Source organism: Saxophila tyrrhenica (assembly GCF_035928015.1).
Source record: "Saxophila tyrrhenica strain CCFEE 5935 chromosome Unknown scaffold_6, whole genome shotgun sequence".
In the NCBI taxonomy this organism is placed as follows: domain Eukaryota; kingdom Fungi; phylum Ascomycota; class Dothideomycetes; order Mycosphaerellales; family Extremaceae; genus Saxophila; species Saxophila tyrrhenica.
In genome coordinates, this window is record NW_027041738.1 from 110,861 (window position 1) to 124,112 (window position 13,252).

General features: G+C 57.2%; 6 protein-coding genes across 6 annotated transcripts; 4 read left to right on the forward strand and 2 right to left on the reverse strand.

The window, feature by feature from the left end:
- Positions 1 to 189: 189 nt before the first annotated feature.
- On the forward strand, positions 190 to 1,483 carry LTR77_004065 (uncharacterized protein; the record flags this gene model as incomplete). The annotated part of the gene is made up of 2 exons (XM_064801319.1): positions 190 to 1,210; positions 1,260 to 1,483. The coding sequence occupies 2 exons, from the start codon at positions 190 to 192 to the stop codon at positions 1,481 to 1,483; spliced, it is 1,245 nt and encodes a 414-aa protein (XP_064659949.1).
- Positions 1,484 to 2,065: 582 nt separating this feature from the next.
- Positions 2,066 to 3,216, forward strand: LTR77_004066 (uncharacterized protein; the record flags this gene model as incomplete). Its single annotated transcript, XM_064801320.1, has 2 exons — positions 2,066 to 2,170; positions 2,224 to 3,216. 2 exons carry the CDS (start codon positions 2,066 to 2,068, stop codon positions 3,214 to 3,216), a joined length of 1,098 nt encoding a protein of 365 aa, XP_064659950.1.
- Positions 3,217 to 3,316: 100 nt separating this feature from the next.
- Positions 3,317 to 5,216, reverse strand: LTR77_004067 (uncharacterized protein; the record flags this gene model as incomplete). The annotated part of the gene is made up of 4 exons (XM_064801321.1): positions 3,317 to 3,386; positions 3,458 to 4,869; positions 4,925 to 5,062; positions 5,121 to 5,216. 4 exons carry the CDS (start codon positions 5,214 to 5,216, stop codon positions 3,317 to 3,319), a joined length of 1,716 nt encoding a protein of 571 aa, XP_064659951.1.
- Positions 5,217 to 5,744: 528 nt separating this feature from the next.
- Positions 5,745 to 6,669, forward strand: LTR77_004068 (uncharacterized protein; the record flags this gene model as incomplete). The annotated part of the gene is made up of 2 exons (XM_064801322.1): positions 5,745 to 5,982; positions 6,038 to 6,669. The coding sequence occupies 2 exons, from the start codon at positions 5,745 to 5,747 to the stop codon at positions 6,667 to 6,669; spliced, it is 870 nt and encodes a 289-aa protein (XP_064659952.1).
- A 527-nt stretch (positions 6,670 to 7,196) lies between these two features.
- Positions 7,197 to 10,364, forward strand: LTR77_004069 (uncharacterized protein; the record flags this gene model as incomplete). Its single annotated transcript, XM_064801323.1, has 2 exons — positions 7,197 to 9,344; positions 9,399 to 10,364. 2 exons carry the CDS (start codon positions 7,197 to 7,199, stop codon positions 10,362 to 10,364), a joined length of 3,114 nt encoding a protein of 1,037 aa, XP_064659953.1.
- A 364-nt stretch (positions 10,365 to 10,728) lies between these two features.
- On the reverse strand, positions 10,729 to 13,169 carry LTR77_004070 (uncharacterized protein; the record flags this gene model as incomplete). Its single annotated transcript, XM_064801324.1, has 2 exons — positions 10,729 to 11,835; positions 11,907 to 13,169. 2 exons carry the CDS (start codon positions 13,167 to 13,169, stop codon positions 10,729 to 10,731), a joined length of 2,370 nt encoding a protein of 789 aa, XP_064659954.1.
- Positions 13,170 to 13,252: the final 83 nt, after the last annotated feature.

Below are 13,252 nucleotides of genomic sequence, written 5' to 3' on the forward strand. Positions count from 1 at the left end.
TCCAGATATATGTTGGCCGTCACAGGAGGACCAAACGACTTCACTGGCATCCCGGAATTTCACGTCTCACACGCCGTACCACAACCTTCTTACTGGACCTACACCAGGTTTCATTGTACTAGCTGCACCGACAATTCAACTCAAAGGCAGATAATCGCCGACCCTACTCGCAGTCCCTCTCACGAAAGCATGATCATTATCGTTGGCGGCGGCCTCGCAGGCCTGAGTCTCGGGCAAGGCCTCAAACAAGCCAACATCCCGTTCCGCATCTACGAGCGCGACACCCACGCTTCCTTTCGAGCCCAAGGTTACCGCATTCGCATCAGCTCAGACGGCGCAGCGGCGCTCAAAAAGCTGTTTCCGCCACGCCTGTACGACGCTTTCGAGGCTACCTGTGCGAAAGTCGTTCTCGGAGGTCATGCAGTCAATGCCGCGACTGGAGTCGAGCTGGAGTTCCACCTGCCTGGCGGTCGCGGTTCGCCACAGCATGCTGGGAAGTCTCACAATGCTGATCGTGCGGTTCTGAGGAATTTGTTGCTGCATGGGCTGGAGGGCTACGTCGAGTTCGGCAAGAAGATGGAGCGTTACGAATTGAACGAGGGTGGTGGTGTCACTGCGCACTTCTCGGACGGGTCCATTGCCGAAGGTGACTTGCTCATTGGTGCCGACGGGGTGAGAAGTTCCGTGAGACGCCAGCTGCTGCCCGACTTCAAGATTCTGGACACGGAAGGCCGTCCTGTGTTCGGAAAGACTCTGGTCTCTGATCCATTGACCACGCAACTCCCGAAGCAGATCGGAAATGGCCTGACGCTTGCATACAAGGAAGACGAGCCCCGGATGAAGCTCTTCACCGATGGCATGGCGTTTGACCGAACGCTAAGTACTGAGTATGAGCACGAAATGGATCTGAAGGTTCCGGCGGACTACATCTACTGGGTGCTGCTATTCCGCAAAGATGTTCTCCCCGACGAACATGCAAACCTCCTTTCACTTTCTGGCCACCAATCCGTCGAGAAGTCTCTTGAGCTCACTGAGAGCTGGCATCATAGCCTCCGGGTGCTTCTTGAAGAGCAGATCCCAGACGCCGCATCAACGCTCGCCTTCCTGACCTCGACGCCAAGCTTTGGCTCGGACTGGGAGGCTCAGTCAGGGGAGGGTAAGGGTCGGGTCACGCTTATGGGGGATGCGGCGCATCCGATGCCGCCAGTCGGTGCGTGGCTTCTATCATGAATTTGAATGTTATGCTGACATCTTCCCAGGTGGTATCGGAGCCAACGCCGGCTTCCAGGACTCAGCGGCTTTGTTCGCCGCTCTACGAGACGCCAGCGAACCCAGTGGTCGCGGTGAACAGGTGGTCATGGCCCACCAGAAAGCGATGCTTGAGCGAGCGCAACCGGTGGTGGACATGTCTGCGGGTGGAGCTGGGCGGTTCTTTGGGATGAAGCCCATGGATGAGCTGAAGCCTGCAGAACTGTGGCATTGAGTTGAGAGGATGGCAGTTGTTGTGGCGGATTTCACTCATTCGTATGATGAATCGACGACTTCATTCTCCATTCCGTTGCGGAAGGCTCCTTTCTGTTGTTGTAATTGTAGTGCGGCTATCTATACACATGTAGCTGGAACGTACTTATTAACACTTGCGACGTTGCGATGCGCTTGCCACGTTACGGCAGGAAGGACCACGTGCAGGTGTAGTGGGGGGAAAGTGGCAGTGCTCTTGGATCTGGACTTCATCCATCGCAACTCTTCGCCCTAACAACTCATTAGCCCATGCCCTGTCTTTGTATTCCTCCGCGAATTGAGAAACGAGTATACTTCCACTGGCCGAACTTCAGCTTTGCCCATCCAGGGCCACAACCGGTCAATCCTCGACGCATACACAGCACCTTCAGCTTGAAAGGCAAACCGAAGCCGAAGCGACAACTCAGACGACGACACACCTTCCAACCCGGAATATTCATAACCGGTCTACGACGACGGAAGAGGAGTGTCCACAGCTTCCATTCAACTAGGACAGCGCCACCTGCAGTAGACACCACCATCGAAGCTGCGATGAGCGACCAATATGCTCCACCACCGGGCCCGCCACCAGGCTATGCTGCTCGCAATCCCGCCGCCTCGCAAGGTCAATCGCAGCCGCACGTATCGTGGGGAGAAACGAACAGGAGCAGTGAGCATGCATCAAGCAATTCTTTCCATGCTGCTCACATGAACGCATCACAGGGGCAGCCTCCATCTAGCTACGAGCCGCCACCTGAGTACCAACCACCTCCCGGCCCTCCACCCGGTCACTCGGACGAGAAGAAAGCTCCACCTGATGATGACTATGCTCCGCCTCCCGGTCCACCACCGTCGCATCAAGCTTCAAATGAGCCCGAACCGCCTCCCTACGATCCATGGATGGCGGTCCCAGATAACGCCCTCCTACCACCACCACCTTCCATCCACGAAGAGCGCAGCCCAGCGTCCAACGCATCATGGGACGACGCAGCTCGCGCCCGCGACTGGTGTCACCGCAACCCCCTCTGGCAACCTCGCCGGCAGAACCAACAAACCCTCTCCCGCATCGCTGCTGGTGACGTGCACCTCACCATCCCGCCTAATACCAGGAACATACAGATCTCTTCCTCCGGCATTGGCCGCACTCGTGCCCGCAGCAGCCCGAAATGCACAGACACGATGCTCCTGACCGACATCCCACTATACCCAGCCACAACCGGCCGACCACGCACAGTCTACTTCGAACTCCACATCCTCTCAATGGGCGGGCATGGCACCTCGCGCAACGAAGAAGCCGACGCTTCGATTGCAATTGGCTTCGTCGCACCGCCGTACCCTTCCTGGAGACAGCCGGGCTGGCATCGCGCATCCCTTGGCGTGCATGGCGATGACGGACGTCGCTTTGTCGATGACAGCTTTGGAGGGCAGGACTTCGTCGGTGCATTTCGCAAGCACGACACTGTCGGTATCGGGATGTCGTTCTCGCCGCCGAGCCATTGGTCGGCGAAAAACAAGGTTGAGGTGTTCTTCACGAGGAATGGGAAGAAAGAGGATGGATGGAATTTGCATGAAGAGAGAGATCGGGATCAAGATGGCGGGGACGTGTTCGGGCTGGAAGGGGATTATGACCTGCTGGGTGCCGTGGGATGTTTTGGAGGCGTGGAGTTTGAAGTGAGGTGCAGGAGGGAGGATTGGATGTTCCAGCCATCGATGTGAGGGCTTGAAGGTGTTATGGGCTACCAAAGTAGCCCTATAGCCTATGTCACGCTCCTAAGCTTCTGCATTTGTCTCTTTCAATCGGTCCTTGGCATATTGATCACAGGCTTGCACTCAGCTCCCTCTTCGCCTCTTCTTTCAGCACCCTTTTCAGGATCTTGCCGCTGACGCTACAGAACTGGTTAGCAGACTCCCGGCCTCCTTCTCATCGAACAGTTCGGTAGATGGAAGGTCGACTTACGTCTTTGGGATACTCTCCACAAACTTCACTCCTCCTTCAACTTGCTTATACCTCGCCAATTTCTCCCCAACCCAGCTCCTTACCTCCTCTTCGGTCAGCGTCTTGCCCGCTTCAACGACCACGTATGCACGGGGCAGCTCTCCAGCCTCGCCCCGCACGACCCCAATGACTGCCGCATCCTTGACGAGCGGATGCGAGAGCAGCACGCCTTCGATCTCGCTCGGCGCCACTTGGAATCCACGGACTTTAATCAGTTCTTTCCTCCGGTCAACGACGTACCATAGCTTCGTCTTGGAATCGCAGTAGACGATGTCTCCAGTATGGAAGAACCCCTCCTCATCCCAGTCCCGAGCGTTGGCTTCAGGGTTGTCGAGGTAGCCTTTGATGACCGTAGGACCGCGGATGCAGAGTTCGCCCCTAACATCATACGGTCCGACCTCAGGTCCATCCGAGTCAGTGTCCGGGTCCACGATCTTGACGTCGAGATTCGGCATGAAGCGGCCTGTCGAGCCAGTCGAGTCGGATTCCGGGTAGTAGAACGCAGAGGCAACACAGGTCGTTTCGGTCATTGCCCAGACTTGCGTCACGACGCTTTCAGGGGGCAAGAGAGTTTGCAGCCTCGCTTGAATCTCTCTGTCCACAGGAGCGCCTCCACCAACGGCATGGACCACGCTACTCAAGCACTCACGAACCCATTTCTCCTGCTCCGGACTAGCAGCTGCGGCGTTGACGACGGCGATGATCATCGGTGGAACGAGCAATGCGTTCGTGATCTGGAAGCGCTTCATGTATTCGAGATACTCGCGGAGGGCGAAGCGTTTCATGATGTAGCTTTCGCGGCCGGAGCGGAGGGTTGTTATGTGGACGAAGGGCGCTATGGCGGTGTGGAACATGGGGAGGCAGACTACGCGGCTCATGTGGTAGGGCTCCTTGTGTTTGGGGTTTTCGTGGACGAGGGTGTGTTCGGCGATGAGGTTGTAGTGGGACTGGACTGCTGCTTTTGGGAGGCCTGGCAGATGAATCAGTGCTTGGTCAATTGAACTGGAGAGCACACGTGACGAACCTGTGGTACCGGAGCTGAACATCAGGAAGGCAGCCGTGTCCTTCGCTGTCTGCTCATCATCGAAGCGTACCCAATCCTGCTCGCCGTGCTCGAGCAACGACATCCAGGATGCATGCTCGTAGCCCTCACACTCTTCCGGTGCCGCAAGGAGAAGGATTCTCTCCTTCGGCATGCCGAGCTCCAGTGCCGCCGTCTTGGGGGCGGAGAGGATCTCGGGCTCCGCGATCACGAACCTGGCCTTGCTGGTTTTGAGGGCATGGGCGAGCTCGAACGGAGTGTAGCTGGGGTTTGTCCCAACAAACGCACCGCCTGCGGCTACGATGCCTTGAACCAAGATGGGATAGTATAGCTGCGCGGCAGTCAGCGACTCGTTGTTTTAACATAACAGAAGTGTTTGATCGTACGTTGTTGAACGAGTGGAGACAGACGACATCTCCCTTCTTCAGTCCTGCTGCTTGAAAGCCCGCAACGAGCTGGCGGATCAGTTTGTACGCTTGTGTAGCCGAAATACTACGAGACGGATCCGCAGCATCGACGTAGATCTGTTGGAAGGATGTCAGCCGAGACTTTGAGCCCCAAGATCAGTTCGGTGTCATGTACCGGCTTGTCTTGATCGAAAGCTTCTCTGTTGTCGTAGCACCAGCTGATGATATCCTTGGTAGGGATTGGTATGTGCTCCGTTGCTAGTAAAGGCATATTGGATGGGCAGACACCTGACTATGCAGCTTTGATAAAGAAGGAGAGTTGACAGAGGAGACAAAGGAAGGTAAGGAAATGAGAAAAGAGTCCGTCAGCTAGACTTAATACCGTCGGTCCTCGAAGGCCATATCTTGTGCTGTCAAGTCTTACATAAGGCTACATGTTGGGCCATTGAAACAGAATGCGTACTGGCTAGGCTGACTTTCGTGTCATATTCGGAGCTAGGTGAGGCTGACTGCGGTGGGCCCGCAGCCCGAGCATCCACGCGTTCACTCTGAACTCATCACCAGGACCCTAACAAGGTGAATGGTTAATATTTTGTGGGATTCGCGTTCCAGTGGGTGAAATGATGTGGAAGCGCGGTTGATGCCAGCCAGGAGCTGAAGTGCTCGACTGACCTCACTTTTCCAGAGTAGTCTAGCTTCAAAAGCTTATCGATAGCTCACATGTGACAACGAAAGCTCTCCATCCATGTCGACATCGACATCGTCCAAACACCGTCCATACCACTTCCCAACGGACAGCATGGATCAGTCTCTCGCCCTCAACTCCCTCGCGCCCTTCCTTGCGCTCGCGAAGTCGGCAACATCTCCTCGCGCGGCAGCAGATCTCATCGCTCAGGCAACATCGGCACCAAACACCTACGTCTTCGCGGAGCTGCTTCAGCAGAAGAATATTGAGGCGCTGCAGGGGAACGAGCAATATGGCAGTCACCACGAGCTTCTTCAGTGCTTTGCATGGGGGACGTGGGAGCAGTACAATGGTGATTACCGGTAGCATCGTAACACATCGGCCATGAGCTAACACACCTACTCCAGCAACTCCCGGCTTGCCTGAGCTGAGCGACGCCCAAGCCACCAAACTCCGCCTGCTCACCCTCCTCACCATCGCCTCACAGCCCAAAACAACAACCACCAACCTCACCTACAGCTCCCTCTGCACCCAACTCTCCCTCGCCTCCCCCATCGACCTCGAACACCTCATTACCCAAGCAATCTACTCCAACCTCCTTCAGGGTACTCTCAACCCCGCCGCCCAAACCGTCGTCATCACCTCTGTCTCCCCACTCCGCGACCTCGCTCCCGGCAGCGTCGCAGGCATGATCAGCGAGCTGGAAGCGTGGAGCTCGAGATGCGATGGTGTATTAGGCGAGTTGGAGGCGGAGATCGCGAAGGTAAAGGCGGAGGCGGTGAAGAGGGACAAGGCGGAGAAGAAGATGGAGAAGCAGGTCAAGGCTGTCACGGACGCGGCCGAGAAGACTGATCGGAGGGGTGGCGGGGGCGCAGGTACGAGAACAGCGAAGAAGGCGGAGGCGGAGGATGATGGAGATGAGGACTGGGATGGGATGGATGTTGATCCGGGCACGGGAGGTGGAGGTGGGAAGAAGAAGGGCGGCGGTGGGTTTGGTGGACTTATGGGCAAATTGTCGGCTAAGGGCGGTGGAAGATGAGTTCGGAATGCGAAAGAGGTCGACGGAGCTGATTTGCTTGAACGGGGTTGCCGGTCGCCTTGACATGAGCCTACTGCGGACCACAGCCCTCGGAGACTCGAGATAGATTTAGCTGCGCGCATAAGCGGCTTGCTGGAGGGTGGAACATCGAGGACAACTCATGATGCAGCAGTGCTCAGCTCGTGCTCAGCCCACGAGTACCCATTACTTCATCAAGAAGAGGGGACAGCATAGCAGGACGATCGAGTCCAGAATGACGGTAATGGCTCATACTACAGCACGATGACGAATCAAATGAAGCTTGTGAAATCGTTACTAGATTTCCAAACAGCGAAATCTCTTGTTACGTTCATGCGAAGCAGTCTCCATCGATGTGTTGTAAATGTATTGACTTATAGAGTGTCCGCACGTGACCGACGCGCTAGCGCGTTTCCGAGCCCAAAAGCTCACCTCGAAGCCATCCAACAACCACAGCGAAGCACAACATCCCCGTCGCACTCGATCGCGCCACACATCCCAGGCCGGCCATGGCCACCAACTTCAACTTCAACTTCGCTGGCTCTCCCTCCACACCTAAAGGCAAAGGCAAAGCCTCCCTCTTCTCGCAAGCACCGTCAACAACTCCCGCCGGCCCACCACCCTCATACCTCACCAATGTCTCGACGACGCCGGCAGGAGAGCCCCCGCGATCAAGCAAGATCTTCGGTAGCTCCTACAACCCTGCCACAAATACTTTCGGACATCGCAACACGCCAGCGCGAAAAGGCAGGACCACGTTTCAGGTGCCCGAAAGCAGTCCGCCAGGCTTCGAGGATGGAGAGGATGAGGACGCAGACGGCGAGATGCTGAGTCCTGAGAGGGATGCATTCGTCGCGTCAACCATCGAGCAGCAGAGCCCGCGCGGGTTGAAAAGGAGTCGCAATGGGCAGGTGCGCGAGCAGGAGAGTAGCGGCATGGCGGACATTGCGCGCGCGTTCGCAAGAGACGCGGGACCAGCGAAGACGGTCGAGGGCCCTGACGACGTGGTGTTAGGGACCGAAGAAGTTCTAGCGAGCTTGGACATGGCGATGCATCAGCAGCGCAATGCGACGGCGAGCCGGGAGGAGACTGTCACGCAGGCGGTCACGGACTTGACGAGGCTGTGGACGCAGCATTCGGATAACAAGACTCTGCCTGGAGCTGTGGGACCGGAGCTCGACGAGCCGCTGACGAAGGCGACTTATCTGTCAAGTCTGCTGCTGCAATTACACCATCCGCACACGGCGAGACCTGCGCAAAAGCAAGCTTCGGGGTTGCGGTCACGATCGCAACAGCAGTCGACTTCGATCTCGCTACCCCGAGCGCTTCTGGAGTGGCTCAACGCGCATCACAACCCGCTCCCAGACGAGTTCAACGACGTCCACATGTACCGCCCTTCGCCAGCTGCCCATGAAGCATTCTGGGACATTCTGGGCGCCGACATCATCCGAGGACGCTTTTCGCGAGTTGCACGACTGCTGAGAGATGCAGGATGGGAGAATGCGGCGACTGCGGCGATGGACTACGAAGACGACAGAGCACAAGGCTATCGTGGACAGCAGCTCCACAATATCCGGGAGGTTGTTGAGAACTGCATTCGGGTGCTAGAATCCTGTCCAGCTGTCACAGATGACGACTGGAACGTGCCAGGCCCAGCTTGGTCTGTCTTCCGGCAAAGAGTTCGACACGCGATACGTGAACTTGAAGCTTTCGCTGCTACGTACGACGAGCACGCTACTGCACCCCCACGGAATAACATGTTTGCCAACAACAACAACATGAGCATGGCGGCCGCCACTGCTCGCGCGGAGAGCAGAGTCCCACCCACCATCTACACCAGTCTACGCGCGATATATGGTGTGCTACTTGGCGGCAACGGCATCTTGGACTACGCACAAGACTGGGTCGAAGCTTCAATGCTACTCATAGTCTGGTGGGATGGCGAAGAAAGCAGCGCCGCATTGAACGTCAGTGTCGCAGACCTCGCTACCAGCAGAAACGGTTTTAAGAAGAGCTTGCGCGCTGGTGGCGCAACGCGAGAAGTAGATGTCGCACCGCTGGTTGCATACAGGAGACGGCTCGGCGAGATGTTCCGTATCGTGCCCAGCGAGATTAACGAGCCGACTTTCCAGCCCGATACTTTGGACCCTCTACACGTAGGACTGGCAACAGCCTTCGAAGATGACGTCGCAGAAACGATCGACATGATTCGAACCTGGAGTCAGACGGTTGCCACCGCCGTCGTCGAGATCTCAGCTTTGGGAGGTTGGCTTCCTATCCCGGAAGGACGACCGGATAGCAGAGGTCTGCTCGGCCGTGGCTTCTCGACCGAAGATCTGCTGGTGCTTTCTCACGGACCTGGGGCGAGACAGCTACCGTACAATGGCGAGGGTGTCGTTAGAGACGATGTCCTAACCTCCTATGCGGATCTGCTGGCCGACAAGGAGAAGTACACTAGCGCGGACGGTAAGATTGATCGGGAAGGCTGGGAGCTCGCTATCTCGGTGCTCGGACGTCTGGACGAAACCGAGGCGGCGGAGGACCGGATACGAGTCATTCTCGAGGCGTTGGATATTCCCGACGAGCCGCGAGTGGAGAAAGTACTCGCCGTGTGCGGCGGCATGGGCTTCGAGGCGCTTGGACGTGGTATTGCTGAAGTGAGTCTCCCATCCACTTCCTCCCAAGATAAACCAATCTAACACTTCTCCCAGCGCTACGCCGACACCATCTCCGAGCAATCTCCCATCCCCTACGGCACGACCCTCCTCTACCACGCTCGTGCCCACTCCGCAACAAAACTTCGCAACACCCTCGGCCTCCTAATCTCCCTCTCCCTCCTCCACTCCGCCGCCATACCAGCCCAAACGAACCTAGACCCTCATTTAGCGTCTCTACTCGCCCCTGCCCGACCAGCGCTTGTGGATCTCGCGCGTGCAGACTCTGAAGCCGCCGAGTTGCTGGCAAGAGAGCTGAGTGGCTACGCTTTACTCCGCCGCTTCTACAGCATCCGTGACTCTACTACATCCTCCACAGGCTCGCTGATGCGGAAACGAGAAGCGGCGAAGACGCTCGTCGCACTCACCTCAAGCGCAGCAGACTGTATCCGCGGCGGTCTCTTCGACCCGGAAGTCGAGTCCGTCGTCCCGGTAGAAGGACTGCTAATGCTTCTCGGCGAAGTCCTGCCGCTTCTCGGTCAGACTTCCGGCACGGGCAAAGCGCAGCGGGTGATGGAGATGAAAGATGTCATGGCTTTGATGGCCGTGGCGGAGGACTACGAGAACGTTAGCGGAAGGATACGAGAAGGTGGCGAAGCTGTGCTGAAGGCTAGTATGGGCTGCTTCAGGGATGGCGGTATGGGTGGAAGTGGGAAACTGAAGAAGAGCACCGCTTCCCTAAGTGCTTCTGGAATGCTGGGTGGGAGTGGCGGATGGGAGGAGTTGGCTGAGAGTTCGTGGGAACTACTGCGGAGTCAGGAAAGTGGTGATGGTGAAGGCAGTAAGGGGAGGAAAGGTGGGAAGAACGCGAGAGCAGTGGACGTGCAGAGAGGTTGGGATTGGAGGAAGGGTCTTGATGCCGTAGCGAGCGAGGCGGAGGTGGGGAGTAAGGAGGTCGTGATGTTGCTGAGGACTGCGTTGGCGAGGGAGGTAGGACGGGCTTGGGGAAATGGGTGGGCTTAATCGTTGGCAAAGCAGGAGGACATTTGAGCGTTCAAGCGGATTGTTTAGGGTAGACTGATTGCATTGCTACACTGCGACGTCGCTATGCACAGTACGTTGAAGCAGCATCAATCCTCCTTTTCGTCAAGCATTGAGTCCGTTATCGTTTTCCGCATCATTCATGTCTGTCCATCATGTTCCCATTCCTTATCATGCAATCGTCCATCATCGCAGCATCCATCCTTCAAGGCCCTGAAGTACATCCATCCTGGCTCAATGCTGTGTCAACCGTTTCCTACAACTCCGGCGCTCGCTCGTTTCGACGAAAAACCACCTCCATTCCATCATTCAAGCTCGCCGTCATAGACTGAACATCGCCTCCATCTTACACGAGAATGAACCTCATCCCAACCAACACACTCTCCTCCTTGAACGTCCCCGCCCTTGCCTTCCCAATCTGCCTCTGCGCCTCCTTGTCCTCCGCATACGTCACACAACTCGCCTCATGCATCTCCGGCGCCTTGAACTTCTGCACCGTGTCCGTCCACTCTTCCTCGCTGGGCTTCCACTTGCTGGCCGTCCTGTTAGCGCCACAAACAGAGCGTCCGGAGCCCGGTGTCGTGGTGCGAGCAGCCTTGCGATTGGTGGAGAAGGGGGAGTCTGGGCGGTCGAGGAGGCCGCGGCTGCGCTTCGGCGTGGGCGTCTTGGGCGCCAGGGAGGCTTTGAAAGCTGAGGTGGCTTTCTTGGGCGTCCTGTTGGTGCTTGGTGTCTTCGACGGCTTGGAGCGCGATTGCGGCTTAACTGGCGTACCGGTTGGAGAGTGCGAAAGCGCAGAAGCGGTGACGTTGCGCTGAGGGGTCTTGGAAGGCGAAGAGGCGGCGATGCGACGCATCAGAGCTCCGTCCGAGGCAGCCCCAGCGTCCAAAGCCATGTCGATGCGGGTCTGTGCGAGAACGGCATCTGGGTTGGCCGCGAGGGCCTCAGCGTGCTGCGTGTACATGGGTGCGGGAGGAGCTTGGAACTGCTGTGGCCACTCCCTGAACAACTCCACCGGACGGATGGTCTTGTTTTCCATCGCAATCGTGGCGTCGTTGTCAACGAACGGGTCAGCACTGATGACGAGTGCTTGTGGTTGGGCTGCGGATGGCGACGAGAGCTGCGGGTCGATGTTGTGATCAAGCTTCGTCTTCTTCTTCTTCTTGCGCTCTCCGTCATCAGTGGTGCCTGGCGAAGTGCCCTTGGTGCCTAGATCGGCCTTCAGCTTCGCCATTTGTCTAGCTTGATTAGCTGGGCTCATCTTTCCGACAGCGCCTAGGATCTGCTTGAGCGTCCGACCGCCGTGGCCGACACGTCCACTCGTCTTCTCGTAGCCATCGAAAAGGACCTTGTCGGGAGATTCATCCAGCCCGAGTTCTTTCGCGAGCTCGTTCGTGGTCTTCTTCGGCGGTGATGGGGAGAACATCTGCGCCATGCGCGCTTGACGGAGTGGGACCTACGAACAAAAGGGTAAAAGAGTTAGCGGACGTATTGGAGATGGTGGGACTTTGCACATTGGTATTATACCTCTGGAGAGCTCTGCTGGAGATATTCTTCGAATGTCTGATCTGTCATGCTGCCGAGGCAGTGTTCTGGCAAGGCCGAGCCCCGTCCAGGAGCCGTGTTCATACAGACCGTGTTGTAGTCGAAGTCGTCAAGTCTGGTTGGAACCAGGATGTACGCTGTGTCTGCACCATACTTGCTGCCACGTCCTGCTGTGACGACGACGTCGATGATCGCGAATCCGTGATGTGACTGGCATCTTGGCGGCAGCTGAACCGCAGCCAAAGCATCCAAGAATTCGGCGGAGGGTGGCATGTAACCAAGGCTATCGCGACCCCGGAACTCAGCCTCATTGGCAAGTGCTCTTGAGATGGCGTCCCAACGTGTCGTCGCCTCGTACGCAGGTGCAGCAGAGGCCAGACCGTCCTTGTACACCCATGGTTTCTCAAGTTGCCGGTGCACTCTAGTGCCTGTGCAGCGAACACTCTCTTGGAGCTTCGCGGTCTTCGCATTGCGGCCTGGTAGGTATCTGACCTCTACGAGCTCGCCGTTGAGGAAGACTTCGACCTTCAGGTCCTTGCATTCGGTAGTCCCAGCCCTCCTGCCAGCGACCAGTGCGGGGAGGAAAGAGTCGTACGACAGGTCAATGTCCAGAATCAAGCCTCGCTCGGCCGCGTTGTTGGTTGGTGAAGTGAGCGTGTCGACAAGCGTCTGCTCATCGTCGGGCTGAGCCAAATCGTATGGTGAAGCTTGGTAGGCGGTGGGATAACCGTAATCATCCAGCATGCCCAAGCCATAAGGCTCAGGCATCTCTCCGAGCGAGGTCAGCGTGGAGTCGTCGCTCATGCCGAAGAAGGGATTCTGCTGGTTAGTCTCTTCCGCCACCCAGTCCATCATGCCATTGCCACCGCTGCCATCCACCATGCTATCCACCGTGCCGCTGCCGCTGCCATCCACCATGCCGTCCACCGTACCACCGCCGCTGCCGCCGCTGCCGTTGCCATCCACCCACGTCTGTCGAACATTCTTACCTGCTTCAACGACATACATCGGCATGTCCTCGTTCACGCCAGTGAACTGCACAATGCCCTGCGCACTCCCATCCTCGCCGACCGGAAGCTCGTCCAACTTCGCGTTCTCCTTCGCGTCGGAAAAGATCTTCTGGACTCTCTCGTTCTCTTGGCGGCATGCTGCGCCCATCGTTAACTTCACATCATTCGTCAGCGTAGGGTGCAGGTCACAGGTCGCCAGAGTGGCCTTGACGCCGCGCGCATAGTAGGTCGGCATGGTGCCGTTTCACCCGATCCGGGTCGTCTTGTGTGGTAAGATGTTTGCAACGAGCGATAGTGAGAGAGCGTTACAACGAGAAC